At 27.7% G+C, this 27,279-nt stretch overlaps 3 protein-coding genes across 3 annotated transcripts in view; 2 read left to right on the top strand and 1 right to left on the bottom strand.

The window, feature by feature from the left end:
- The window catches only part of LOC117182335, a 603,484-nt gene that overhangs the window by 93,830 nt on the left and 482,375 nt on the right, over positions 1–27,279 (bottom strand). The gene's annotated exons all lie outside the window — the stretch shown is intronic.
- LOC117182336 (cytochrome P450 6k1-like) lies at positions 6,045–11,053 on the top strand. Its single transcript, XM_033375495.1, has 5 exons — positions 6,045–6,969; positions 9,468–9,842; positions 10,074–10,258; positions 10,386–10,674; positions 10,814–11,053. The coding sequence occupies exons 1-5, from the start codon at positions 6,450–6,452 to the stop codon at positions 10,987–10,989; spliced, it is 1,545 nt and encodes a 514-aa protein (XP_033231386.1). The 5' UTR covers positions 6,045–6,449; the 3' UTR covers positions 10,990–11,053.
- On the top strand, positions 13,058–20,815 carry LOC117182337 (cytochrome P450 6k1-like). The gene is made up of 5 exons (XM_033375496.1): positions 13,058–13,941; positions 16,431–16,805; positions 18,026–18,210; positions 18,284–18,572; positions 20,563–20,815. The coding sequence occupies exons 1-5, from the start codon at positions 13,422–13,424 to the stop codon at positions 20,736–20,738; spliced, it is 1,545 nt and encodes a 514-aa protein (XP_033231387.1). The 5' UTR covers positions 13,058–13,421; the 3' UTR covers positions 20,739–20,815.

Here is a 27,279-nt window from a genome sequence, read left to right as displayed (position 1 = left end):
AGGGAGCTCTTCTTAATATTTTGACACCAAAATCATGTCGATACACCTTACCGACTGCGAGTAAAGCCACCCACGCTTTAACTTGACAGACTGTATATAATTTTGTTAAACAGTATCCTTTTAAGCTGAAAAGTTAACTGTTCTGTTGAAAATGCGTCTTTTTAATTACAAATGCAAAACAATGTACTTTATTATACTTAAGTTTAAAAATATTGAATACAAAAGTACATTCAGTGGAAAAATATTTTAGCTTTAAAGTTTTATTTAAATCCTAAATTGTTCGGTTTGAAATTACACAGTCAAATTAAAAAAAATGTAAATAAATTACAATAGATCATTCTATAAGTTAAAAAAACGAATACTACTCTCGGTAATAAAATATTGTTATAGAATATAGAATGAACAATTGTATTTTCAAATATCGTCTATTTAAAGACAAAAGGGGTAAAAGGGAAACGCAGGGGCTTGAAATCTGAAATGATGGAGAATCTAAATCTAGATTATTCAGAAGATTTTTCAAAGTAGAGAAAAATAGTGGAATACTCAGCAAAATGTACTTCTTTAGATTTTAGAAGCTTATGCGTTATGTATAGGAAGAAAATCGATTCGTTCAACCTCTGCAAGTAAAACAAGGTAAAACATAGTTTCTAGCGGAACGCGAATAGAAGTACAGTTTCGCTTTCACGGCTGTGACGAATATTGTGGGAAATTTGACTGAAGCCACAGAAAAACGCTAAAAAAAAGGACCAAAAAAAAGTAGAGAAAGAAAAGTTGGGATTTTGAAACTTATACCGAGCAAGTTTATAAAAAAATGTATAATTGAATCAATGATCACTTACAAAATATTCATTGGCTCTCAGTCAAAGAAAATTTTCTTTGATACAAAGAAATTTCTTTTCATTGTAAGAAATTTCATTGGATTAATAATACAGGTTGTCTGTGCTAATGGAAAGAAAACAAACTAAAAATGATTTTCTTATTTCTGAAGTTATTTTTGTTTAAATGAAAGGATACTGAAACAGGTTTTTTAATCCGGAAAAAAATTTTAAAGTGAAATTAGACCCAAAAAGACAAATTTTCAACAAAAAAGGTTAGTTTTCAAGCCAAAAAGTTGACTTTTAAACATGAGAATATAAAATTTTCAACATGAAATTGAATTTTAATTTTCAAGCCAAAAAGAAAACCCGAAAACTTGAATATAAAAAAATCGTTTTGAACCGAAATAGTTTACTTTTCTACGACAGAAGACAAATTTTCTATCTAAAAAGACAAATATTTAACGAAACATTTGAATAGATGAATTTTGAAAAATAGGTGCATTTTCAACCCAGAAGATTAATTTTAAATCAAAGGACGAATTTTCAAAAAATAATTCAGTTTTCAACTTAAAAATGATAAGTTCACAGCTAAAACTCGAATGGTAAAATTTTCAAATAAAAAAATTAGTTTCCATAAAGAAAACGAATTTTTAAATAATTTGTTAAATTTGTAACCAAAAAGATGAATTTTCCACCCAGAAAATTAATTTATAAAAACCAAATTAAATCACAAATAAATCGAATTTTGAACAAAAAAGCTCATTTTTAACAACTTAGTTTAATTTTCTACTGAATTGTTGACTTTTGAAGCCAAAAAAACGAATTTTCTAAAATATAGATAAGTTTTTAACCCGAAAATGTGAATTTTCAACAGAAAAGTTAATTGGCAACTAAATAGTTGAATTTTCAATTAAAATGATGAATCTACAACCAAAATAAAACATGCATTTTTTGCAAAGTAATTTAAATTTTAACAAAATAGTTAATTTTTCAATTAAAAAAGATGAATTATCAACAAATAATGTAATAGTTGTTATGTCAACAAAAATATGTTTTTATTTGTAATAAAAAACAAATGAATTCAAACAAAAAACACGAATTTTCAACAAAATAGCTGACACCTCACACAAAACAGTTTAATTTTCAATTAAACAGTAGCATTTTAACCGAAAAAGATCAATTTTAGATCAAAAGAGGTTAACTTTAAAACCAAAGAAACGCATTTTTAATAAGAGTGGAATTTCCGAACAAAAGAATGATTTTTCAGTAAAAAGAAACCTACCAAATTGTTGAAAATTGAAGCCAAAAAAACGAATGTTCCACAAAGTTGTTGATTTTTCACAAAATATTTTATTTCCCAAAGAAACAGATGGATTTTCAACTAAAATGATAGATCTTCAATTATATGAACATCGATGAAATTGCTGTATGAAAAACAAAAATTGCTTTTTAATTTTACTGATTTGATTTTACAGTATTTTTCTGTTTGAACTATAAATTTTGATCCGTGTATTGAATCCTGCCAATTAAAATTTTACTATGGGAATTAAAATGAATTATTTGAAAAAGTTTCTTAGCATTTTTTTATTTAACAAAGAAAGCGTGAATTTTTTTTTTAAGAAATCACTGGAACAGATTCATTACAAAGTTATCTAAAATATGAGTAGAAAATTGAAATATTTGCCGTATATGTGTGTGTTTGTGTAACTTTTTTTTCACCATATCTCGAATAGGAAAAGTGACTATGACATTTGGTCCAATCGCAGTTCCAAATAATATCAAGACCTGATGGGATTTTGAGCTATAGCGGTCATTGAGAAGTATTTTTTTTGTAGTTTTGAAATTCAAAAAAAGAATTTACCTTTTTTATACGTGTAAAACTTTTTTGATAATCAAAATACAACAATAAGATATCTAATATATTTGTTTGCGTCTTTGAGACGCATCGATTGACCCCATGTTTAAAACTTTCATGACCTACCAGTAACAATTTATGATGTTTCAAAAAAATGGTTTATTCTGTTTTTATGAGAAAAACTATTTTGCTAATCAAAACATGACAATACTTTATGTAGTTTATTTTTTCACGTAGTTGAGACGCATCGATTGACCTATTGTTGAACTTTCTATGATCTACCAGTACCGATTTATGGAGTTTTGAAAAAATGTGTATTCTTTTTATATGAGAAGAAGTTTGTTCAAATTAGGAATATACTACAGTACAGTCGGACATATTTGTTCGCGTCTGCGAGACACTTCGAATGACCTACTGATGAACCTTCTATGACAGATTAAGATCTAGCAATACCGATTTATAAATTGAAATAACATATTGTTTATCTTGTAGACATGAGGAAAACTTTTTTAATATTGTAAATATCTTTAAAAAAATTTTAAACAAAACTATTCTCCTTGTTTATAAGAGGATTTTTTTAAATTGGGAATAAAACAATACTGCATTTGAGGTGAAGTTAAACTCAGAGACTGTGCCAGTTTTGGAACTGTCGGCGGTAGGGAAAAAACCCGAGAGAGTGCCTCTTCGGATGAAAACGCTTTTGTTTGTTCACGACTGAGTGACCACCGCACACTCCCCTCAGCTTCTTGTAGTCCAACCTGTGGCGCAGCATCTATTTTCGGAAGGGATATATCTGAGGGCATTATATCCGAGTTTGACTGTAATTGTTCGCGTCTTCGAGACGCGATAGCTACTTAAAAAGTTTAAAAAAAGTCGTGGGTATTTATTTTGTTCTTTTATTAGGAAAAACCTCCCTCTACGAGGAAGCAAATTCATTTGATGCGTACGTGAAAGCAAAATGCTCATAAAATGAGCACCAATAAATACAACCATTAGAACACTTCGCAGCGGTATTTTCCCATCGCGTAGGCGATGCAAGGTTCAAGACTGACAAGAAATACTATAATGTGAAAACATGCAGTACTACTCATTTACGTTCATTAAAAGCTTGCTTCTATAATATTGTTCCCATAAAAAGTATTATAAACCATCTATTTCTGATAATTTATTCAATCAAATTTATTAAATCAGAGGATTCACTGACTAAAATTGGTTCAAATAAAAAACGAAAAATCAAAGTGCGCGCGTATGCAGACTTTGGATTGACTAACATAAAATAAGAACAATGAGTCTCTTAACATCTTCTTGGTTGACTGATGGAACAATTTTCCTTTTAACAATAATCATCTCAACCTATTTTTACATGACACGAAATTTTCAATACTGGAAAAATCGAGGTGTTTTAGAAACTTCGCCAGTACCAATTTTTGGAAATTTTGCAAAATATTGTACATTCCAAATGGCTCCTGCTGACCTGTTTAAGAAATTTTACGATCAAGGTGAAAATTTTCCGTATGTGGGAATTTACATTTTCGATAAACCGTACCTTCTTCTGCGCGATCCAGAAATTATCAAACGAGTCCTTATTCAAGATTTTCATATATTTTCTGATAAGTTGTCTCACTCGAGTAAAAATGACAATATCAGCAACAAGTGTCTTTTTTATATTGATAATCCCTATTGGAAATATATCAGACTAAAATTGATAAATTTGTTCTTTATTGCAAAATTAAAGAGATTGATTGAGAATATGCAAGATGTGACAACCGATTTCAACAATCACATGGATTTACTAAGCTTGGAAGGTAATATAATAAAGTTTTTAAATAAATTAAATAAATTGCTAAAAAAACAAATTTCGTAACTCCGTGACTTTCCCTTGATTGTTCCAAATTTTTCCTTCAGGGGTAAAAATGGCATAACATTTAGGAGATCATTAATATTAATGCAAAAAATGTGTTCAAACTATTTAGTAAAAAATTTATATAATTGTTGCAAAATTCACCTTTTCTGGTAGAATATTAATTTTCTTGGTATAGATTTCAACTATTTAGTAGAAAAGATATGCATTTTGTTAAAATTTCGCTTTTTTTGTTATATTAAACTGTCTTTTATTCAAAATTAAAACCTTTTTGGCATAAATATCAACTATTACGTTTTTCGGTGAAAAGCAGTTTTTTCGGGTTGAAAAAATTTAACTGTTTTGCAAAGAATTCATCTGCTTCGCTTGAAAATTCAACAATTTGGTAAAAACAACTAATTTTTTTCACGGCACTACTCTTTGATTTTATTACGCTTTGGCACGAGAACTAAGATCTCGGAACTCTTACTTTTACAGCATAGGTCTCGCAATTTTAAGCATTAGGCCACGCCCCTTTGCTCGCAGGTCTCGAATTCTATGATTTTAGATCACGCAGTTCGATACTTTAAATCACGTAAAAATTGTAGGTGTAAAATCACATGTTTCCGCGAATTAATCTCTTGAAATTTTTCTCCGTGTAAAAATAATGACAGCCCATCTATGCGATTAAAAAAATTATATTAGTTACACAAATAAAAAATTTTTTCTTTTTGATGCACACTTGAAAAGAATTTTTCTGTTAAAATAATATAAAAACATGGAGAAACTTGGGAAAAATAGTTTTCTGTTGTAGCAATGCGAGAAAGAATTTTGATATCCAAAATCGGTGTCACCCTCATAATTTCCAGATTCAAGGTAACACTTCTCAAAGACACTTCGGTGGAACCCGATCCAAAATCATATTTTTACTTCAATAAAAGGACGACTTTTTTGAATATAAGAAAAATTGAATGTGGTTGAAGTTCTGAATGTTCAAATGAACGAATTTTTCTACTGACGACTTTGCAACGCAGTAAAAGTGCTCAAATGTTTGTTAATTTATATCGGAAATGATTTATTATTGAAAAAGAATTATTATGCATAATTTAAATTGCCCTTGGAACAATATTTATGGGTAAAATAAAAATATATCGAAAAATATTTTGTTCATTTGAACGTTCAGAACTTCAGGTACATAAAAATTGAAACAAATAAAACGAATTAAGAAGTTTGTTGTTTTTGGCAATTTAATTCATTTTTCCAGTAATTTGTAACAAGTGGATGAAAATTTTTCTGAATTTGTAATTAAATTACAAATACAGAAAAGCTGTTTTGAAATTTCAATTGTGTAAACTCGTATTTGAATGCCGTATTTATTATCTTTCTCTAAAAGGTCAAGACTAACAATAAATATTTTCCTCTTTGGAAAGTACTGTTTATGAATCAGTTTAAGAATTTTTTCATACATCGCAAAGTTCAATTCAACAGCGATAACATATGTTTGTGTCCATTCTCTTTGAACCAATGTGAAATCCTGTAGTACTGCCCGTTGAAGTGCATTGGAAGCATGGTTCTATAATATTGCTCTTATAACAAGAATTATGTTGTATACCGTTCTGTTAATTATTCAATAAATCGGTGTTCAGTGAATAAAATTATTCCACAAGAGTCCAATTAAGAAGAAGCGAAAGACACAAAAGAAAATTATCACTTATTCGTATAGGTACACCGAAATGAGCTTCCTTATATAAGGAAGTACATGTTAATGAAGATTCAGTAATATTTATAACAGTGCAGTGCGAATAGAACCTATCCTATAATTATTGTTAATTTAATCAAAATAATACAAGACTATGGTCTTCATTAATTGAACCAGTGTAAAGGAAAAAATTAATTTCTGTACAAAAATTTGCTTAGTTATCTTAAAATATGAACCATGGGTCTCTTAACATTATCATGGTTAACGGATGGAACAATGTTGCTTTTAACAATAATCATCGCAGCCTATTTTTACGTGACACGAAATTTTCAATACTGGAAGAAACGAGGTGTTTTCGAAATCCCACCAGTGCCATTTTTTGGAAATTTTGCAAAATATTGTACGTTCCAAATGTCTCCTGCTCACCTGTTTAAGAAATTGTACGATCAAGGTGAAAATTTTCCGTATGTGGGAATTTATATCTTCGACAAACCGTACCTTCTTCTGCGAGATCCAGAAATTATCAAAAGAGTTCTTGTTCAAGATTTTCATATATTTTCTGATAAGTTGTCTCACTCGAGTAAAAACGACAATATCAGCAATAAGTGTCTTTTTTATATTGATAATCCCTATTGGAAATATATCAGACCAAAATTTTCAAATTTGTTCTCTGGTGCAAAATTGAAGAGTTTGGTTGAGAATGTACAAGATGTGCTAACAGATTTCAACAATCACATGGATTTACTAAAATTGGAAGGTAAGATAAGATAGTTTTTAAATAAATTGAATAAGCTGCCAAACAATCCAAATGTCGTAACTCCGTGACTTTCCCTTGATCGTTCCAAATTTTTTCTTCACGTATACAAACAGGCTTAAACTTAGAAGATCAATAATATTAATGCAAAAAAGGTTTGTTTCTGAATTTATTTCGAAGACTTTTAGTGTCAAGAGGCATGCAGAATTGTATGAAGAGTCATGCAACAATTACGTGAGACATACAGACAATACATTAACTTTAAACCAAAAAGTAGAATTTTCAACCCAAAAAGTTAAATTAAATGTAAAATGTTTTTCAAAATCATTAAGTTTTCAACCCGAAAATTTGAATATTCAATTTACCTTAAGTTCTGAACGTTCAAAAGAATGAAATATTTGTTTAAATTATATTTTATCTGTAAATATTGTTCCAACTACAATAAAAAATGCATTATAATTTTATTTTAGTAAATATATTATTTCACATATAAATTAACAAACATTTTATCCATTTTTATAGTAGCGCATGCACAGAAAAAACAGAAGATAAACTTTACATCGATTTCCGATGAACAATTAGCTGCAACAAAAATTAAATTTACAGGATAAACTTTAACCAAATATCAGTTAAACTTTCTTTTTTTTCTATGACAACACATGTGTTTTGAAAAACGCGAAGTTGTCTGAATAAAACTTTATCCTTCTAAAAAATTTCCTGCATCAAATTTTATCATGACTTTATTCTGTGTGAATATTCTACAAAAAGAATTGAATTTTAAACTGAAGAAGCCGAATTTTCAACAAACTAAAATAAGTTCAAATTAAAAAAGATATATTTAAAAGTAACAATGAAGCAGTTATATTTTCAGTCAGAAAATTCATCCTCAACTAAAAAAAACCACACATTTTTTACAAAATAGTTAAATTTTCTGCCCAAAAGATGAATTTTCTACTAAAACAGATAACTTTTTAACGAAATACATGAAACTTCTACTAAAAAAAAACTATTTTCAACAAAAAATATAATAGTTACATTTTCAGATAGAAAAATTAATTTACAAACAAAAAATAAACCAATTTTCAACCAACGAAATTAATTTGCAACCAGAAAGATGAAGCAGAAAAATGTTAAATTTAAAATAAAATAGCTACATTTTCAGAAAAAAATTATTTTCAAATAAATAAAATAAATTTTCAAACCAAGTAAATGAACTTTTAACGAAGAAAAATTTTGAAAAAATGCATGGACATAAAAGAAGCTAGAGCAGTATGCCAGCGCAGGAAAGTATGGCGACAAATTACACCATTAAGCCATTTCCCTTTCGGGGTAGGCGTGACTCACTTGGTGAGGGAAAGGAAAATAGTTAATAAAAAGAGTGTCAGTAGAAAGGATGACGCCTGAAACAAAAGACCTTGGCCACTAATGGGCCCAAGTGGGGAACATTACATAACGACTTTGTGAGGATCTTCACTTTGGGTGATTGCTAGAGAGATTGATCAGCAGCCTGGGTCGGAGCAGTGTTTCGGAACGAACGTGTTATTTACATAAATAACACGAGAATTCTGTATCAATCTGAAAATTCTCTTTCCCTTCCCCACATTACTCTTTTCCCCTACCGAGTGAGTCACGCCTATCCCGAAAGGGAAATGGCTTAATGGTGTAATAATAAAAAAAGCCTTAAAGACGAATTTTCAAAGAAAATTGTAAAAGGTGATATTTTAACTGAACAAGACTTTAATTTAAAACAAAAAACAGTAGAGTTCAACCAACAAAGGGGAATTTTCAAGAAAATAGTTGAATCCACAACTTAAAAAGATTAATTTTAAATCAAACAGTAATGATTTTTAACAAAAAAATTGATTTTTCTAACAAAATAGGTGAATTTAAATAAAAAAGACGAAATTTTAATCAAAAAGAATTATTTAAACCAAATTCAAACAAATAATAAAATAAGCTTCAATTTATCGATATTTCCTTAATTTACTAGATGTTAAAGGGGTACGGACTAGCGGGAATAAATAAATAAATAAGTAAATTCTCGATTATCCGTATCTTAGTACAGTTAAGAGAACCTGACAGGCAATCAGGTTCATTGGGTTCGATTCCTACCGAAGTTAATAAAAAAGATGATATTTTTTCGCCAATGAGCATTTATCATACACTGAGATACCGCTTTACCGGGCATTTCGGGGGTACCCTTAATTTCCTTTACGTTAAATCGGGACTCTGCAAATCGTTCTTCCTCTTTTTCTTGCTTGCGGTTTCTTATCGCGCCGAACCGCAAATTATCTTTACCGGTATATCGGGTTCCGGTGAAGAGGGATCCCAGTGAATTTGTTATTACAAAAAATTTATCAAATGGTCGGAATTTGAAAGTAATATCTTGAATATTCCTCGAATATATCAGGTGTTTCCTGACATTCCCTGACTTCCCTAGTCTGTAGCATCCCTGTAAATGCATTATTTATAAAAAATTAAATCATAATAATTGCAAACAGGTTCTGGAAAAAAAGTGGACATAAGAGATCTCACTGATAAATTCACATTAGATGTGATTGGTCTTGCTGCATTCGGATTAAAATTAAATAGTCTGAGAGATCCGGATGCTCAATTTCGGAAATTTGCAAGGATGATGTTTGGATACGATAATTTGAGAAGAGCTATTGAACTTACTTGCGTAAGTGTAGCACCTCAGCTTGCGACGTTATTTGATTTTCGATTTTTCGAAAAACATTCCGCTGGCTTTCTACGAAAAACTTTCGAAGAGATCTTGGATGAAAGAAAGGCAAAAAAAATCAAAAATAACGATTTGATAGACTTGCTAATCCAGCTTAGAGATAACGATGAAATTAGCGATGATTCTCATGGGTTTAGTAAGTGATGGCCAGAGTTTGATGGACTGGTTTTCTTAACCAGTTTTGAACTAGTAAAATAAAGATTTTCCGGTTATTTTGGGGCTCGATATGGGTGGATGGGGAGAGTCAAAATTCAAATTAAAATAACGAAAATTATTTGTTGGAGACTTTTTTGTGTGTATATTTGATTAATTTCATAAAATGCAAAAATATAGTAAAACGTAAATAAATTTATTATTTTTATTCTAGAATTTGAAGGCGATAATTTATTGGCCCAAGCACTGATCTTTTTTGCTGCTGGATCTGACACGTCATCATCAGCAATTTCTTTTACATTATACGAGTTGGCCAAAAATTTAGATATACAAATAAAATTGAGAAATGAAATTAATGCTGCCATTGAAAAAAATAATAAAAACTTATCTTACAAAATGGTACAAGAAAATTTCTATATGCTTAATTAATTAACCATTGAACATTTTAATTTAATTTTATACTAATAATAATTAAAATGTTATAATTAAAAAATTATTAAAAATTGATTTCTGGGTCAATTTGCAGATAACAAACCTGCAATATCTGGATATGGTAATTGCAGAAACACTGAGGATGTATACGACCATCCCAGTTATAGATAGAAAAGCAACAAAAGATTATAAAATTGAAGAAACTGGGCTAATTATAGAAAAAGGAACACCAATATTGATACCAACTTTTGGATTGCACTACGATCCAAAATATTATTCTAATCCAAATGTCTACGATCCGGAAAATTTTTCGGACTTCAATAAATCATCCAGAAATCCAAACGTTTACTTGCCTTTCGGAATTGGTCCGCGAAACTGTATCGGTAAACATTACATGATTAAATTTATTATTATATATTTAATATTAAAAAATTCTTTCCCTTTACGCACAGTATGAAGGAATTTTTTATGTTAAAATGATATAAATAGGGAGCAACTGAGGAAAATATTTTTATGTTCTAGGAATGCGCCAAGGAGTTTTGCAATCCAAACTCGGTGTCGCTCTAATAATTTCCAGATTCGAAGTGACACTTCTGCAAGATACTTCAGTGGAACTCAATCCAAAATCATATTTTACTTCAATGAAAGGAAGACTTTTTTTGAATATAAGAAAAATTGATACAAATAAGTCGAATTAAGAAATTTGATGTTTTTGGTGATTTAGTTAATTTTTGCAGTAATTTGTAACTAGTGCATGAAAAATGTTCTCAGTTTGTAAATAAATTAAAAATAAGAGAAAAACTGTTTTAAAATTTCAGGTGTGGTGTACTCGCATGTGCTTGTCGTATTTAGGACTTTTGTCTGAAATAAGTGTTTAGGCGATACGTGGGTCAATACTAACATAAAAGACTTTCCTCATGGAACAAAAATTGTTTTAAAAATTTATCTTCTTGGTTAAAAATTCCTCTATTTGGTTACAAATTTATGTATTTTTTAAAGGATTCTTATTTTCGGTAAAAATTAATATTCTGTGATGAAAATTGATTTTTGTTAAAAATTCTTGAAAAGAACACCATTTTTTGTCAAAAATTCAAGTGTTTGGTACAAAATTTTGGTAGAAAATTTATCTTCTGTGCTAAAAATTGAAACTTTTTGTACGAAAATTTAACTATTTAGGGGAAAATTTGACTATTTAATTGAAAATTTATGTATTTGATTGAAAATTCGTATCCTTTGGTAGAAATTTTTGTTGTTATAAAATATTAATATGTTTAATTTGGTTTTCGATTTAGGATACATAATATTAGTGAAAAATTAATTTATTTTTTTCAATTTTGGTATAAAATTCCACTATTCGTACAAAATTAAATTATTCTGTAGAAAATTCGTTTTCCTTTTATTGAAAATAAATTTATTTATTTATTTTTATTTATTTATCTTCAATAAAAACTGAACTAATCAATTCTTGGTTAAAAATTCAAATTTTTTTAGTTAAACAATTCTATTCTTTAAATAAAAATTTTAGAAACTAGACGAAAGATAAAATAAAAATTAATCGAATGATATTTGGATTAACATAACATCCATTTTTCAAACTGTTTAGTAAAAAATTTACGTAATTTTTTTAAAATTTGCCTTTTCTGGTAGAAAATTAATCTTCTTGGTAGAAAATTCAACTATTTAGTAGAAAAGATATGCATTTTGTTGAAAATTCGGTTTTGTTGTTATATTAAACTGTTTTTTACTCAAAATTAAAACCTTTTTTGGTACAAATATCAACTATTACGTTTTTCGGTGAAAACTAGTTTTTTCGGGTTGAAAAAGTTTAACTATTTTGTATAGAATTCATCTGCTTGGCTTGAAAATTCACCAATTTGGTAAAAACAACTGTTTTCTAGAAAATCTAATGATTATTTATTAAAAACTAACTTTTTCATAGAAAAATTGATCTATTCTCATTTCGGTTGAAAAGGGATAATTTCTTGTCAAAAATAATTATTTTTGGCTGAAAATTTAACTATTTGATTGCAAATTCAGCTGTAATTTTTTTTCAAAATAGTGTCATCGTTGACTAATGCGTCAAATAATGCTTCCGTGATTTAATCTCTTGAAACTTCTATCCATGTGAAAATAAAGACACCCTATATATGCGATTAAAAAAATTATATTAGTCACACAAATAAAATATTTTTGCTTTTTGATGCACACTTGAAAAGAATTCTTCTGTTAAAATAATATAAAAACATGGAGAAACTTGGGAAAAATAGTTTTCTGTTGTAAATATGCGACAAAGAATTTTGATATCCAAAATCGGTGCCACCCTCATCATTTCCAGATTCGAGGTAACACTTCTCAAAGTCACATCATTGAAACTCGATCCATAATCATATTTCACAACAATGAAAGGACGCCTTTTTTAAATATAATTCAATTTTTTAGTAATTTTTAACTGGTGGATGAAACATTTTTTCAGTTCGCAAATAAATTAGAAATACAGAAAAGCTGTTTTAAAATTTCAGTTGCGGGAAACTCGCATATGAATTCCATATTTATTATCTTTCTCTGGATTAAACGTGTAGACGATAAAATGGTCAATAATAACAATAAATACTTTTCTCTTGGGAAAGGACTGTTTCTTAATCAGTTAAAAAAATTTTCCGTACTTCACAAAGTTTAATACAACAGCGATAACATATCTTCTTTGTGCCCATTCTCTTTTAACCAATACGAAACCCTGCAGTACTACCCATTTAAGTGCATTGAAAGCATGATTCTATAATATTGCTCTTATAACAAGGATTATATTGTGTACCCTTCTGTTAATTATTCATTAAATCGGTGTTCAGTGACTAAAATGAATCCACAAGAGTCCGATTAAGAAGAAGCGAAAGGCGCAAAAGAAAATTATCACTTATTCGTATAGGTACACCGAAATGAGCTTCCTTATATGACGAAGTACATGCTAATGAAGATTCAATAATATTTCTAACAGTGAAGTGCGAATAGAACCTATTCTATAATTATTATTAATTTAATCAAAATAATACAAGAATATGGTCCTCATTAATTGAACCAGTGTAAAGGAAAAAATTAATTTCTGTACAAAAATTTGCTTAGTTATCTATGAACCATGGGTCTCTTAACATCATCATGGTTAACGGATGGAACAATATTGCTTTTAACAATAATCATCGCAGCCTATTTTTACGTGACACGAAATTTTCAATACTGGAAGAAGCGAGGTGTTTTCGAAATCCCACCTGTGCCATTTTTTGGAAATTTTGCAAAATATTGTACGTTCCAAATGTCTCCTGCTCACCTGTTTAAGAAATTTTACGATCAAGGTGAAAATTTTCCGTATGTGGGAATTTATATTTTCGATAAACCGTACCTTCTTCTGCGCGATCCAGAAATTATCAAACGAGTCCTTATTCAAGATTTTCATATATTTTCTGATAAGTTGTCTCACTCGAGTAAAAATGATGACATCAGCAACCAGAACCTTTTTTATATTAATAATCCCTATTGGAAATATGTTAGGCCAAAATTTTCAAATTTGTTCACTAGTGCAAAATTGAAGAGTTTGGTAGAGAATGTACAAGACGTGATACAAGATTTCAATGATCACATGGATTTACTAAAATTGGAAGGTAATACAATATAGTTTTTTAATTGATGCATGATCAGAGTGGCGATACGGTGGACGATTCCAAATTCCCGACCACTTCCCAGTTTTTTCCGGTAAATCAGAAGTAAAATATTCATACTTGCCGCCAAACTCAACTACTTATTTTAATTCATCACGTTCATTATAAACATCCTTTAACAGAACAGAGTGACAAATTTCAAAATAACTGAATTTCCGATGAAAAACTTGAATTTTTCACTAAAAACTGGCCATTTTCAACAAAAATGGAAAAGTTAAACTTCCGGTTATAAAAATTAGTTAAAATAATTAAATTTTCAAATAAAATGATGAATATTTAACTTAAACACTTGAATAATCGACTGTCAAGATACATTTTTAAACAACTAGATTAATTTTCCACCGAAAAACACAATTTTTCAACAAACAAAAAAACATTGTATATTAACAAAATAGCTGAATTTCCAATTAAAGGAGACAAAGTTTCAAACCAATACTTAAATTTTAAATTTAAAAACTCAAATTTAAACCGAGAATGAAATATTTACATTTTTAGTTAATAAAATTAACTTTAACCTACCTCATGACTTTTCAATAAAAAAATTAATCTTCAAGTAGAATAGTTGAATTTTATAACAAAAGTTTGAGTTTAAAAAAAATAGATCTTTAACTGAAATAGTTGAATTTTCAAACTAACCAAAATTAATTTTTACCCAAGAAGAAGGTAAATTGTCAACTAGAACTTCAATAATTAAATGTTAAGTAAAAAAATAACGCTTAGGCAAGCAGATGAACTTTAAACGAAGGCTATGAAATAATCAACCGAGGTGATAATTATTTAAATTAAATAATTGCACTTTGCAACAAGAAGATTAGTTTCTTTCAAAAAAGAAGAATTTTGATTCAAAAATAAATGTTCAGCCAAAGAAATGAGTTTTTAATTAATATCATGGAATATTTAACTCGCACAATAGTTACATTTTTAATTTTAAAAAATTCAACCAAAAAGAAAACAAATTTTCTACAAAATAGTAAAATATTCGGGAAAAAAACTCCTTTCCATTCCAAGAAAAAAACAATTTTTCAATCAAATAACTTATTTTTCAACCCAAGAAATAGATTTTTTAATAAAAATTATGAATCTTCAAAACAAAAATATTTTTTAAGCTTCAGTAAAAAGCTTCAGCTTTTTACTAAGTAATTCTATTTTCAACCTTAAAGATGAATTTTCAACTAAAAACATAAATATTTAACTAGAATGCTTGAATTTTTAACCGAAAAAAATATTTTTATAGAAGAAGATATACCCTCAAAGAAATAAATCATTTTCAATATTCGAGTGAAATAGATTTAATGTTCCGGTAAAATTTACATTAAAGAACAAAAAAACTAACTTAAAAAATGGATACATTTTCAAAGAAAAGGATTAAATTACAATTAAAATTGTAAATCTTTAACTAGAATAAATGTATTTTAAATCCGAAAGATCAATTTTAAACTAAGATGATGAATATTTAAATGAAATAATTTAATTTGTTGGCAAAAAAGTTAATTTTCAACCAAGAATATTGATTTCTACCAAAAATACTTCTCAACTCAAAAAATAATTTTGAATATTCAAAAAGTTCCAATGAGAAGGAAAAATAATTTTTAACAGAAGAGTTTAATTTTTAACCAATTAGTTTTATTGCCGACCTAAAAGATGGATTTTAAACTAGAATAATACATATTTAAATGAAATACTAGAATTTTTGACCGACAAGAATAATTTTTAGACGAGAAGTATTATAGACATTTTATTCAAGAAAAAGATACATTTTTAATTTAAGATCGAACAGAAATCTCTTTTTTTATGAAAACAATTTTATGCTAAAAAGCAAGGAAAAGGTTTACAGTTAAACAATAAACTTCCAAACTATCTTACTTTTTGGCTCATTAGAAACAAAGATAAAAATTGAAAAAATAGGGATAAAATACGTTTTCAACCAAAAAGATCATTATTCCATTTTCTCTTAAAAATATAATTCCGCACAAAAAAACGACGTATTTTCAGCAAGATAGTTAAATTTGCTACTGTGACAGTTAAATTCTTAGATAAAAAAATTGATTTTGAACCAAGTACTTACATTTTCAACCAGAGATGAAATTCCAATTAAAATAAGCAATATTCAATAAAAACTTAAATTTTAATAAACAGGTTTAACTTTTAACCAAGTAGTTGCATTTTTAAAAAAGTAAATGAATCCATAACATAATAAGTACACTTATGTGCCCGGCGACTTTAGACAAAGTAGAAATCACCTTTTGAAATTGATTAAAATTATTAAAACAATGGAAACTTTAATTTTACTGCGATCAGTAGCAAATTCCCGGTGTTTCATTTAAACTCTCGATTTTTCCCCGTTCCATAAAATTCCCGTCCTCTCCCGGTTTCCCAGTGAAGTCACCACCCTAATGATTAATATAAAATTAATCCATAATAATTTCCAACAGGATCTGGAAAAAAAGTGGACGTAAGAGATCTCACTGATAAATTTACCATAGACGTGATTGGGCTTGGTGGATTTGGATTGAAATTAAATAGTTTGAAAAATCCGGATGCTGAATTTCGGAATTTTGCAAAAAAGATGTTTGGATTCTATAATTTAAAAAGAGCCGTTGAACTTACTTGTGTAAGTCTAGTACCTCAGTTTGCGACCATCTTCGATTTTCGATTTTTCGAAAAAAATTCAAGTCAATTTTTCAGTAAAGCTTTCCAAGAGATCTTGGATGAAAGAAAGGAGAAAAAAATAAATAGGAACGATTTGGTTGACTTGTTAATCAAGCTTAGAGATAACGATGAAATCAGTGAGGATTCCCATGGCTTTCGTAAGTGATAGAAAAAGTTTTCAATTTTCCTAAATAGTTTTTAATATATAAAATGAATTTTCATTTCTTTTTATTTCTTGAAGTGATTCATTTTTTTGCAAAACTTAGACAGGATCAATCTTCTTATCTTTGATTGTCTCTGATTGTTTTAATAAACGCAAAAGCAACAAAATTGATCAATTATAATTTAAGAAATTTCAATGAAATTAAAATCAAAATTAAAATTCTACATAACGTCCAATGTTCAAGTTAATGTGCAGAATTCCTGAAAATAAAATGAATAATCCAACATCCAAATCTGGACAAACACCATAAAATGTTCCTTTAAAAAAAAAAAAGATCAAACATTTTCTAAAAAGAAAAGAAAAAGTTTATTTTTTTGGACAAAAATAAAAAAGAGGAAAGAAAAATCAAAAGAAAAGAAACCAAATACTCTTCATTCTCTTTATATTTCGCTCATCTTTTTTATTTTTATTATTATCAAATTACAATAAAATAATTTTTTTTTTCAAATAATCACCAACGTTTAGGCACTCATAAAGCGCGCTTATCAACGCAACAAAATAAATAAAAATCCAAGCAGGTAGAAACAGCAACGAAACCACGATGCTCTCTCCCTAATACCCAAGAATTAAGTCAAATCAAGAGCATCGTTTTTTCGTTGCTGTTCATGTCTGCTCGATTTTGTTTTATTAATTATTTTTTTGCCCTGATAATAGCGCTGTATGAGTGCCTAAACGTTCGTGATTATTTTTTACGAATGTTATTTTATTGTGTTTTGAAAATAATGAAAATTGATGCAAACTCCTGTTAAAAAAAACAAGAATCCAACTACCAAATTTGAACCACAACGAACAAACAAAAACAAAAAATCCTATTGTAATCTGAAGAACCCCCAAAAAAATCAGATAAAATATTGGTAATGCAATTTTATTTATTTTTATTTTTAATGTTATTTTATTGTAATTTGATGATAATAAAAATATAAAAAAAGACGAAAGAAGGGAAAAAAAGAAAAGGAATGTGGTTGGCTGCCTTATAATTTTTCTTTCCTCTTTTTTATTTTTATAAAAAAAAAAGGAATTTTTTCTTTTCTTTCATAGAAAAATTTGTATCTTTCTTCAAATTGCAATAGGCAAATTTTGGTCGTTAAATTCTCGGTTTTATTTTCAGGAATTTTCCATATAATAATAAATTATTCTATTATTTTTATCATTTAGAATTCGAGGGTGATAATTTATTGGCCCAAGCATTGGTCTTCTTCTCCGCTGGATTCGAAACTTCATCAGCAACGATTTCTTTTACTTTGTATGCGTTGGCCAAAAATCCAGATATACAAACGAAATTGAGAGATGAAATTAATGTTGGCATTGACAAAAATAATGGAAAATTATCATACGAAATGGTATAAGTTAATTTCTATATGAATTAAATTATTAACAATTTCACTAATGTACTTTAATGTTATCATTTTGTAGATAACAAGCCTGCAATATCTGGATATGGTAATTGCGGAAACACTGAGAATGTATACCGCTTTACCAGTTATAGATAGAAAAGCAACAAAAGATTATAAAATTGAAGAAACCGGACTAATTATAGAAAAAGGAACACCAATATTGATACCAACTTTTGGGTTGCACTACGATCCACAATATTATTCTAATCCAAATGTCTACGATCCGGAGAATTTCTCCGATTTTAATAAATCATCTAGAAATCCAAACGTTTACCTACCTTTCGGAATCGGACCGCGAAACTGTATAGGTAAGAAAACTATATAATATTGGGGCTCGGAGAAACTTTACGAGATAAAAAAGAGTGTAGATGGTGTCACCAAATTTAAAAAGTATTGGTAAAATAGTGTCCTTTTAAAATGTTATTATTTGTTTGAAAATTAGGGTTCTTTTTAATTGAACAATTTTGCTGAAAAGCCATACTTCTTGGTTGAGAATTCAACTGTTTTGTAGAAAAAATACACTTCCTGCTCCAAAATTAAACAATTTAGCAGAAAAATAATTTATTTGACTGAATATTGATGTATTTTGTTGAAACTTCGTTTTTTTGGTAGAAAATTAATTTTTTTGGTTAAAAATGCAACTTTTTGTTAGAAAATTATTCTCTTTTACTTGTGAATTTATTATTTTTTTAAACTCGTGTTTGATGGTTAAATCCAACGGTTTTTTTATAATAAATTAATATATTTCTTTGTTGTAATGTAAAAATACTTTTTTCGTTAGAAAATAATTTTTTTAGGTTACAAATTCCAGTCCTTGGTTAAATTTTTAAATATTTTCTTAAAAGTTCATTTGTTTGGCTGAAGATTCATAAGTAGAGTTTAAAGGTTGTATTTTTTGTTAGAAAATTAATCTACTTGGTTGAAAATTGGACTATTTGGTTATAAATGTATGTATTTTCTGAAGAATAAATGTGTTTCGGTACAAAAAAAAATAATCTTCTGAGTTAAAAATTGAACTATTTCGTTGAAAAATTGAATGTGTTTTGGTACAAAAAAAAAATTTTCTGAGTTAAAAATTGAACTATTTCGTTGAAAAATTAACTACTTGATTTCAAATTGATGTATTTTGTCGAAAATTCATCTTTTTTGTTAAAAGAAATATTTGTTGAATAAAGATGAAATTGGTTTAGTTTTTGATTGAAGGTACATAATTTTAGTCATAAATTCTTGTTTGTATTTTGTTCAAATATTAATATTTTAAACAGCAAATTTATTTATGTTGTTGAAAATTCATATACACGGGTTGAAAATTCAACGTTTTATAAAAAAAAATCTACTATTCGGCCTGAAAATACCACAATTTGTTAAAAAATTAAACTATTTTGTAGAAAATTCGTCTTCTTTTGATTGAAAATCAGTTCTGTTCAATCAAATTTAACTAATCCATTTTTGGTAAAAAATTTATCTTTTTTCTTTTAAAAATTCTTCTGCTCAGAAAAAAAATTTATAAACTAAGAAAAGATCAAATAAAAATCAATCAAATACAATTTAGACTAACATCACGTCCATTGTTCAATATATTCAGTTGAAAATTTATGTAATTTGTTGAAATTTCGTCTTTTTGGTTATATTAAACTGTTTCTTATTCAAAATTAAAATCTTTTTGGTTTAAATATAAAATATTAAGTTTTTTTGGTGAATAGTATTTTCTGGTTGAAAAAGTTGTACTGTTTTGTAGAGAATTCATGTGCTTGGCTTAAGAATTCAACAATTTGGTAAAAAATGCAACTGTTTTATAGAAAATTCGTTTACTTTCTATTTAAAACTAATTTTTTTATATGAAAATTTATCAGTTACATATTTGGTTAAAAATTGTTCATTACTTGTTTGAACATTTAACTGCCTGGTTGAAAAGTTATGTAATTTGTTGAAAATTCATCTTCTTGAGTAGAAAATTAATCTTCTGAGTCGAGAACTCATATTTTTTGTGGGAAATTTAGCTATTTTATTGCAAATTCACGTGTCACTTTTTTCAAAGTAGTAGCAAAATAGTATCATCGCTCAAAAAAGTGTTAAATAGTGTTAATAGTGTGTTAAGTTCCAGCCCTATAATATGTAATTAAAATAATTCATTAATTGACTAAAACAATGACAGCCCATCATCAGATTTAAAAAATTATTTGGGTTATACAACAGCTACAACATTTTTCTCTTTCTGCTGCTCACTCCAAGAGATTTTTTCTGTTAAAATAATATAAAACCATGAAAAAAATTGCAAAAAATATTTTTCTGTTATAGGCATGCGACAAGGAATTTTGGTGTCCAAAATCGGTGTCGCCCTCCTAATTTCCAGATTTGAGGTTACACTTCTCAAAGATACTTCAGTGGAACTCGATCCAAAATCATATTTTACTACAATGAAAGGACGACTTTTTTTGAATATAAAAAAAATTGACACAAATAAGTCGAATTAAGTTACTAGATATTAATGGCGATTTAATTGATTTTTGCAACTTTTTTATCATATACATACAAAAATAAATTTAAACTGATACAATAAAGTACAAAAATGTGCAAATCTTAATTTTATGTAATGATTTGTAACTACATTAAATTTTTTTTATATGTTTCCGAACAATATTCAAAAATTATACACGCAGTCAAGTTAATTTTTTTTTTTTAATTTGGCTTTCTACTTCAGAAAGAAATCGGTAAGGTTTGGGTGGTTACATAATTTTTGCGGTCAGAAGAATTTTTTTGATATAATAAAATTTTCTCATTTATTTTGTAAACAACGAAAGAGACATACGGCAAAATGTTAACAAATAAGTTTGCAAATCTATAAAAGTTATAGAAAAAATCCTCTTCTTATTCGAAAATTATATTTTTAGAAAAGATATGTCAGACAATGTTCTTTTCATATTTTCTAAATTCGAAGAAAAAATTTTGTAACTTTATGACATTTTTTTTTCTTAAATCGGAAATCTACGTGTCGCCTTATTTCCTCTAAAAAAGGATTTTGTAGATGACAAGTTATATTAAAATTTTATGATTTAGAATTAATAGCGGTGTAACACAAAAACAGTTTACAGATTATGAATGTAAAATTAATAATTAAAATTTTCCTTTTTGTATAGTTCCTGAGAGCATTTTTGTTTAAATTATTATTATCTATTATTAATTTTTAACAAAAGTTAAAAATTTCAGAAAAACCGCAACTATTCATTATTATTCAAAGAAAATATTACAAATTATAATAAATTGTTTAAACAATAATACTTGTCAACTTAAATTAATTATCACTCTAGTCTAATTATAATAATAAGTATTTAAAAAACCGCAAAAAATTAGGATCAAAAACTCGCAAACGACTATTTTTGTAATTTTTGATCCGTGAAAAGAAATCCTGATTTTCAACTTGATTCACCGAGCATTAACGATTCTTCTTAAAATTAACAAAAACGTCTTTTCCTCTTATGGGAAATACGTGCGAAACTTCATGGGACTTGTGGAACATCTACATACAATTAAAAAAAATTCATGAAATTTTTTGTCCAATTTTCTTTTAATTCCAAAAACAAAATTTTGACTACCCTATGAAGCTAAAATCGAGGCCAAAATTTCAAGCCCCTCACTTTTTTTTATTGTAACTCGATCAAAAAATCGCTGAATTAGTTAATAAAAAGCATCTGAAAGTTTGAATTATTTCGAATTAAACGGTATTATCACTTTTATCCTAAAAAATTTCTGTCAATATTTAGAGGGCCAAACAACCAAAAAACAGGGGTTTTCTGTCTCTTTTTTCCAGTGACGACTTTCAGTTGTTCCCAGAAAGCGGTCGACGTTAAGAAAAATCGGAACAAAATTCACAGATATTTTTTCAAAATTCTTAAATGTAACACATGTTTCAAAACTCTGAGATATTCAATCATTTATTTTCACGGGGATTTATTTTTAAATAATTTATCTTGCGAACGAATGAAGATAGAAAGCCAAGTCCACGAGACAAGACTGATTAAAGTTAGAAAAATTCGAAATATTTCTTCCGTATTAGAATTATTTTAGCATAAATTTAATTTTTGCACTGTTTTCGCATCTGAAAACCGCACATTCGGAGAAAAGGAATTTTAAAATAAATCCCCGTAAAAAGTAAATTATTTAATATTTCAGAACTTTGAAAAGTGCATTGCATTAAACCTTTCTGGGAATAGGTGAAAGCCAGCGCTTGAAAAAGGAGGCTTTTCCAGGTTCTCCGGATCAAGAAATCAAGTTTTTCCAGATTTCCTTTATTAGCATCAAATAATGAAAGAACGGTGTTATACATGTAAAAAAATTAGCCATTGCATTTTTTATTGGCTAACAATTTCTAAAGAGAGAACAACCATAAATAAATAAATCTTTTATTTTTAGCGAACATAAGTTATCCTTGTGAAATTATTTTGAATATTTAAAATCTTTATAAAGTCTTTGAGATCCTTCAAATCTTTGAAATCTTTTAAAACCTTTGTGAATTTGCAATTTAAATTATGAATTAAAATTCTTATTTAATAATAAATTATTTACAATATAAATTAACCAACATTTAAGCACTTTTTCTGGTTTACAAAGTCATCAGTAAAAAATGTCGTTTATTTAAACGTTCAGAACTTCAACCACATCTTTAATCTTTGTTTGTGAACTCTTTTGTGTTCGTTTGAAATCACAAAATTTTTTTGAGATCTCAAATTTGTTGAAACATTTTAAAATCGTTCACAAATTTTGAAATTTTTTGAAATCTTTGAAATCTGGTGTACTGTATCGTTTTTGAAATCTTTGAAATTCCTGCAATCATTTGTTTGAATTCGTTTGAAATCACTTGTATATTTCAAATCTTCGAAACGTTTTGAAAGCTGATGTAATGTACCCATTTTGAAATGTTTTGAAATCCTTATGAATTCTTTCAGATATTTGTTAAATCTTTTTCATTCGTTTGAAATCATTAGAATATTTAAAATCATTGCACAATTTTTTTAAATCTTCTAAACATGTTTAAAATCGTTTCAAATCTTGGAAATTCTAGTATTCTTTTGAATTCTTTAAGATATTGTTTTTAAATCTTTGAAATAATTTTGAAATCTGTGAAATTCTAGTATTCTTTTGAATTCTTTAAGAAATTTTCATGAAATCTTCTCAAATTTGTTTATACCCTGCTTCAGCTTTCACACGCTTTTTATTAAACAATTTAAGGATTTTTTTGAGCGAATTGCAATCAAAAGAAGTGAGGGGCCTTGTAAAAGTTGTAAAAGTGTCTCAATAGTAGCAAAAAATTCTAGGAACAAGAGAAAATGTAGCCTTTTTGCAACAAGAAATAAAAGGAGGACTGCGTGGCAGTGACACTGACTTCCCGTTTTTTGCACGAGCGCCAAGTAGCGACCTAATGGAAAGCGATCGACGAGCCTGATTACACGCTTTTGCAATAAATTAAGTTGGCTCGTGTACCTACCTTACGGTAATAGACTTTGTTGATAAATTACGATGCTAACCCGTAAGTGTCATAAATCTCGAAAAGATTAATTTTTTCGCAACTGACTAGGAAGACTGAATTTTCCGTATCGCTATCTTCATGTAATTTTGGTTTGTTTAACAAATTAATTTATATCGTCCATTTAACTAAAAATACTGCGTCTCAAGGGTCAATATCCGACTCAAAATATCAAAATATTATTAATTAATTAATTAATTAATTATTTATTATTATTACTATTATTATTATTGTATTGCAAATGGTCCGTTTAGGTCCCGTAGCACTGCGATTAAAACATATTGTATTATGCTTTTTTTAAATTTTAAAACTCCGGTGAAACAGTGGCCTTTCTTTTAATTAAATTCTTTAAAATATTTTCGTTTAGAATATTTATATAATTAAAATATTAACGCAGACGGAAGATTAACTTAACAGATGAGGAATCATTCATTAAATTCGTTAATAATTTTAGAATTGATTTAGTACGTTTCCCAATGATAAATTTGAAGACATTTTGGGAATTTTGAGAAAGTGTACTTTTTTGAAAACTTGTCCCATCACTGTGCCGCTCATGTGGCAACACTGATTAAAGCCAAAAAGATGCAAAGTGATATTGCCTGTGCAAGAAGCATTGTATCATCAATTTAATTATTGCACTGCACTCGCATCACAAAACTACAAATTTTCCCTTTGAATTTTTTTTCCTGTTTTCATAAACTTTCTGTTTTTTCCCATTTTTCTGTTTAAATGTAAAATGCGTTAATAAAACTCAATAAGAAAATCCAATCATTTTTGGTTAAAAGTTTTTTTTTTTTGCTTGAAAAGTCTAACATTATATTCAAGTTCGGAATTCATCTGGCCTGTTTAAAAATTCTACTATTTTTTTGATAAATTAAATCGTGTTAAAAAAGGACACTTTTCTATCCAGAATTGAACTTTTTGGTTGAATGTTAAACTATTTTATTAAAAATTAAATTTTTTGTTGCAGATTCATCCCATTGGTTGACAAATTCAACTTTTTTAAAATTCGTTTTATTTTTGGTTGAAAATTAATTAATTCTTTCTAGTGGGTAATTTAACTATATGGTTAAACATTTTTCTTTTTTAGCTAAAAATTCAAGTACTTGTTAGAAAATTGATTATTCGCCTTTTTTGCTACAAAATTAATTTACTTCGTTAAAAAATCAATTTTTTGGTTAAAATTTCTACCACTTCTTGATTAAAGACTCATAATTTTAGCTGACCATTCATCACTTTGGTTGAAAATTAAACTATTTTCCTGAAAATTCACTTTTCTTTGTTTAAGAATTATTTTTTCAAAAAACAAGTTAATTACCATTAAAAAGTAGTTCAATTTTTGACCAAAAATATAAATCTTCAACCAGAAATTTTTTTTTACAAAATAAATAAATTTTCAACCTAGGAATTACATTTTCAGCCCAAAAAATATGAATTCTGAACAAAAATATAATAGTAAACTTGAAGAAGAATTATGAATTTTTAGCGAGAAGATATTACTTTTCTACAAAAAATGAAATAAAAATTTTTCAAAACGAATTCTCAATCTGAAAAGACGAATATTCAACCAACCTTTGATTTTTCACCCAAAATAGATGACTTATTGAGAAAATAGGTGATTTTTCGGAAAATAATAAAAATTTTCAATAAATAGTAGAACTTTAAATCAAGAGAGATTAATTCTGAAACAAAAATATGACGAACTGAATTCACACTCAAAAAAATTTCTGGTGAAATCAACCAGAATTCTTGTTAAATATGCCCTTACTATTTTTTTCTGGTTAAAGTAATCAAAATGTTGAGTGTTTAAATCAGAATTTCTGGTTTATTTAACCAGAAAAAATAGTACGGGCCTTTTTAACCAGGATTCTGGTTAATTTAACTAGACATGTTTTTTGGTGCAATAATGATTCAACTGCTTGCATTCGGGAAGTTTCATACATAAAAAATAGGGAATTTCATGACTAAATAATTGAAAAATTTAATCTTTTCATTATTTAAAAAGTTTATTATAATTTAAAAAAAAAAACATTTTCTGAGTACAAAAATTAAGTATTTTGCCTACACAAATGCAAGAAAACATCCCGTGCTGAAATAAAGCATTCTATACTACTAGACATCGTATACAAACATCAAAAATAAAAAACAAAAATATATCTTCAACCCGTAAAAAAGAATGATTTTAAGAGTAAGATTAAAAAAAGTGATGTATTTTTTCCAGAAATTGAGTTTTATAGTCTGTTTTCATCGCTTAGATCTTATTTCCTTAATTAAAAAAAAATTCTACAGAAGTAGGGTAATAGGTGCAACTATTGGTCACCCCCAATGATTGGCCATTTGCCTTAAACATACGTAATTAAGAATTATTTAAAAATAAAACTATAAATAAACAGTGCAAGATTGTTTTCAACACACTCCATACCATTTATTATAAGCTTTAATTGCCAATTACTCTTAACATAATTCATTTTGAAGTGGCCAATCCTGGCTAAAGACTTTAGCCATTACTCTAAGTATAGGTAGAGAGTAAATTTTTAAGGCATTCAGATAATTAGTGACTTCATACAAACAACTTTTATGCAATAAAAGCACGGGAAAAATTATTATCAATAATAGTTGCATTAAAAAAAATCGAATTTTCAAGAAAAAAGTAGTTATAAAAACGACATTAGTTCATTGATTATTAAATTAAATAAAAACTTTTTCCTTTTACTATTACGATTATTATTTTTTCCTTTTTACATGTACCTGAGATTCTGAACGTTCAAATAAACTAAATATTTTTCTCCATTTCTATTTTATCCATAAAAATTGTTCCGAGTGTAATTTAAAATATGCATTATAATTCTGTCCCAATATAAATTAACAAACATTTTAGCACTTTTTTTCATTTACAAAGTCATCAGTAAAAAATTTCGTTCATTTGAATTAACGTTTAGAACTTAAAGCACATCCCTTTTAAAACAATTTTTTCTTGCGTAGATATTAAAATTTTTTATAAATTTCTAAATTTAAACCTCGCTCGAGAGTTCTCTTAAATCATCTCGTTAGTCGAAATAATTTTTGCAAAAATAGGATTACATCGTGAATTAAATTTACGATCCACGCGGCAAGGATGTCAATCTTGACCTGATGATGGCCTTGAAAAAAGGTCCACTATCTTTGTCATAAATAACTCAAAATAAAATCGATATACGTGACTATGATACGATATAGTATAAACAGCGTACACAAACTTGCAGAAAATAGGAATCGATTTTAGAGTCGATTCATTCAGTTCAGTGGGTAAGTGGCAGAATAAATTGATTCTAAATCCACTATATCATTTGGTAAGCAGTATCCCTTTTCTAATACAAAATATTCTGAAAGTAACTAAAACGAAAATTCATTAGAACAAAGGGGGAGGGTCGGTAAGGCCGGTTTTTGGCCTAATTTATTTTTGGACCAAAAAATCTGAAAAAATCATGGTAGTATTTTATAAGTATCCCGAGTCG

Source organism: Belonocnema kinseyi, chromosome 10, assembly GCF_010883055.1.
Source record: "Belonocnema kinseyi isolate 2016_QV_RU_SX_M_011 chromosome 10, B_treatae_v1, whole genome shotgun sequence".
NCBI lineage: Eukaryota > Metazoa > Arthropoda > Insecta > Hymenoptera > Cynipidae > Belonocnema > Belonocnema kinseyi.
This window is presented reverse-complemented; position numbering and strand designations above follow the sequence as displayed.

What these genes read in the sequence shown, in the direction of transcription:
- LOC117182336 (XM_033375495.1), top strand. Translation starts at nt 6,450, where the DNA reads ATGGGTCTCTTAACATTATCATGGTTAACGGATGGAACAATGTTGCTT. An exon ending in AAAACTTATCTTACAAAATG is followed by an intron (nt 10,259 to 10,385) that starts GTACAAGAAAAT and finishes GTCAATTTGCAG; the next exon opens with ATAACAAACCTGCAATATCT. An exon ending in TGGTCCGCGAAACTGTATCG is followed by an intron (nt 10,675 to 10,813) that starts GTAAACATTACA and finishes TTTATGTTCTAG; the next exon opens with GAATGCGCCAAGGAGTTTTG.
- LOC117182337 (XM_033375496.1), top strand. Translation starts at nt 13,422, where the DNA reads ATGGGTCTCTTAACATCATCATGGTTAACGGATGGAACAATATTGCTT. An exon ending in TGAGGATTCCCATGGCTTTC is followed by an intron (nt 16,806 to 18,025) that starts GTAAGTGATAGA and finishes TTTATCATTTAG; the next exon opens with AATTCGAGGGTGATAATTTA. An exon ending in GAAAATTATCATACGAAATG is followed by an intron (nt 18,211 to 18,283) that starts GTATAAGTTAAT and finishes ATCATTTTGTAG; the next exon opens with ATAACAAGCCTGCAATATCT.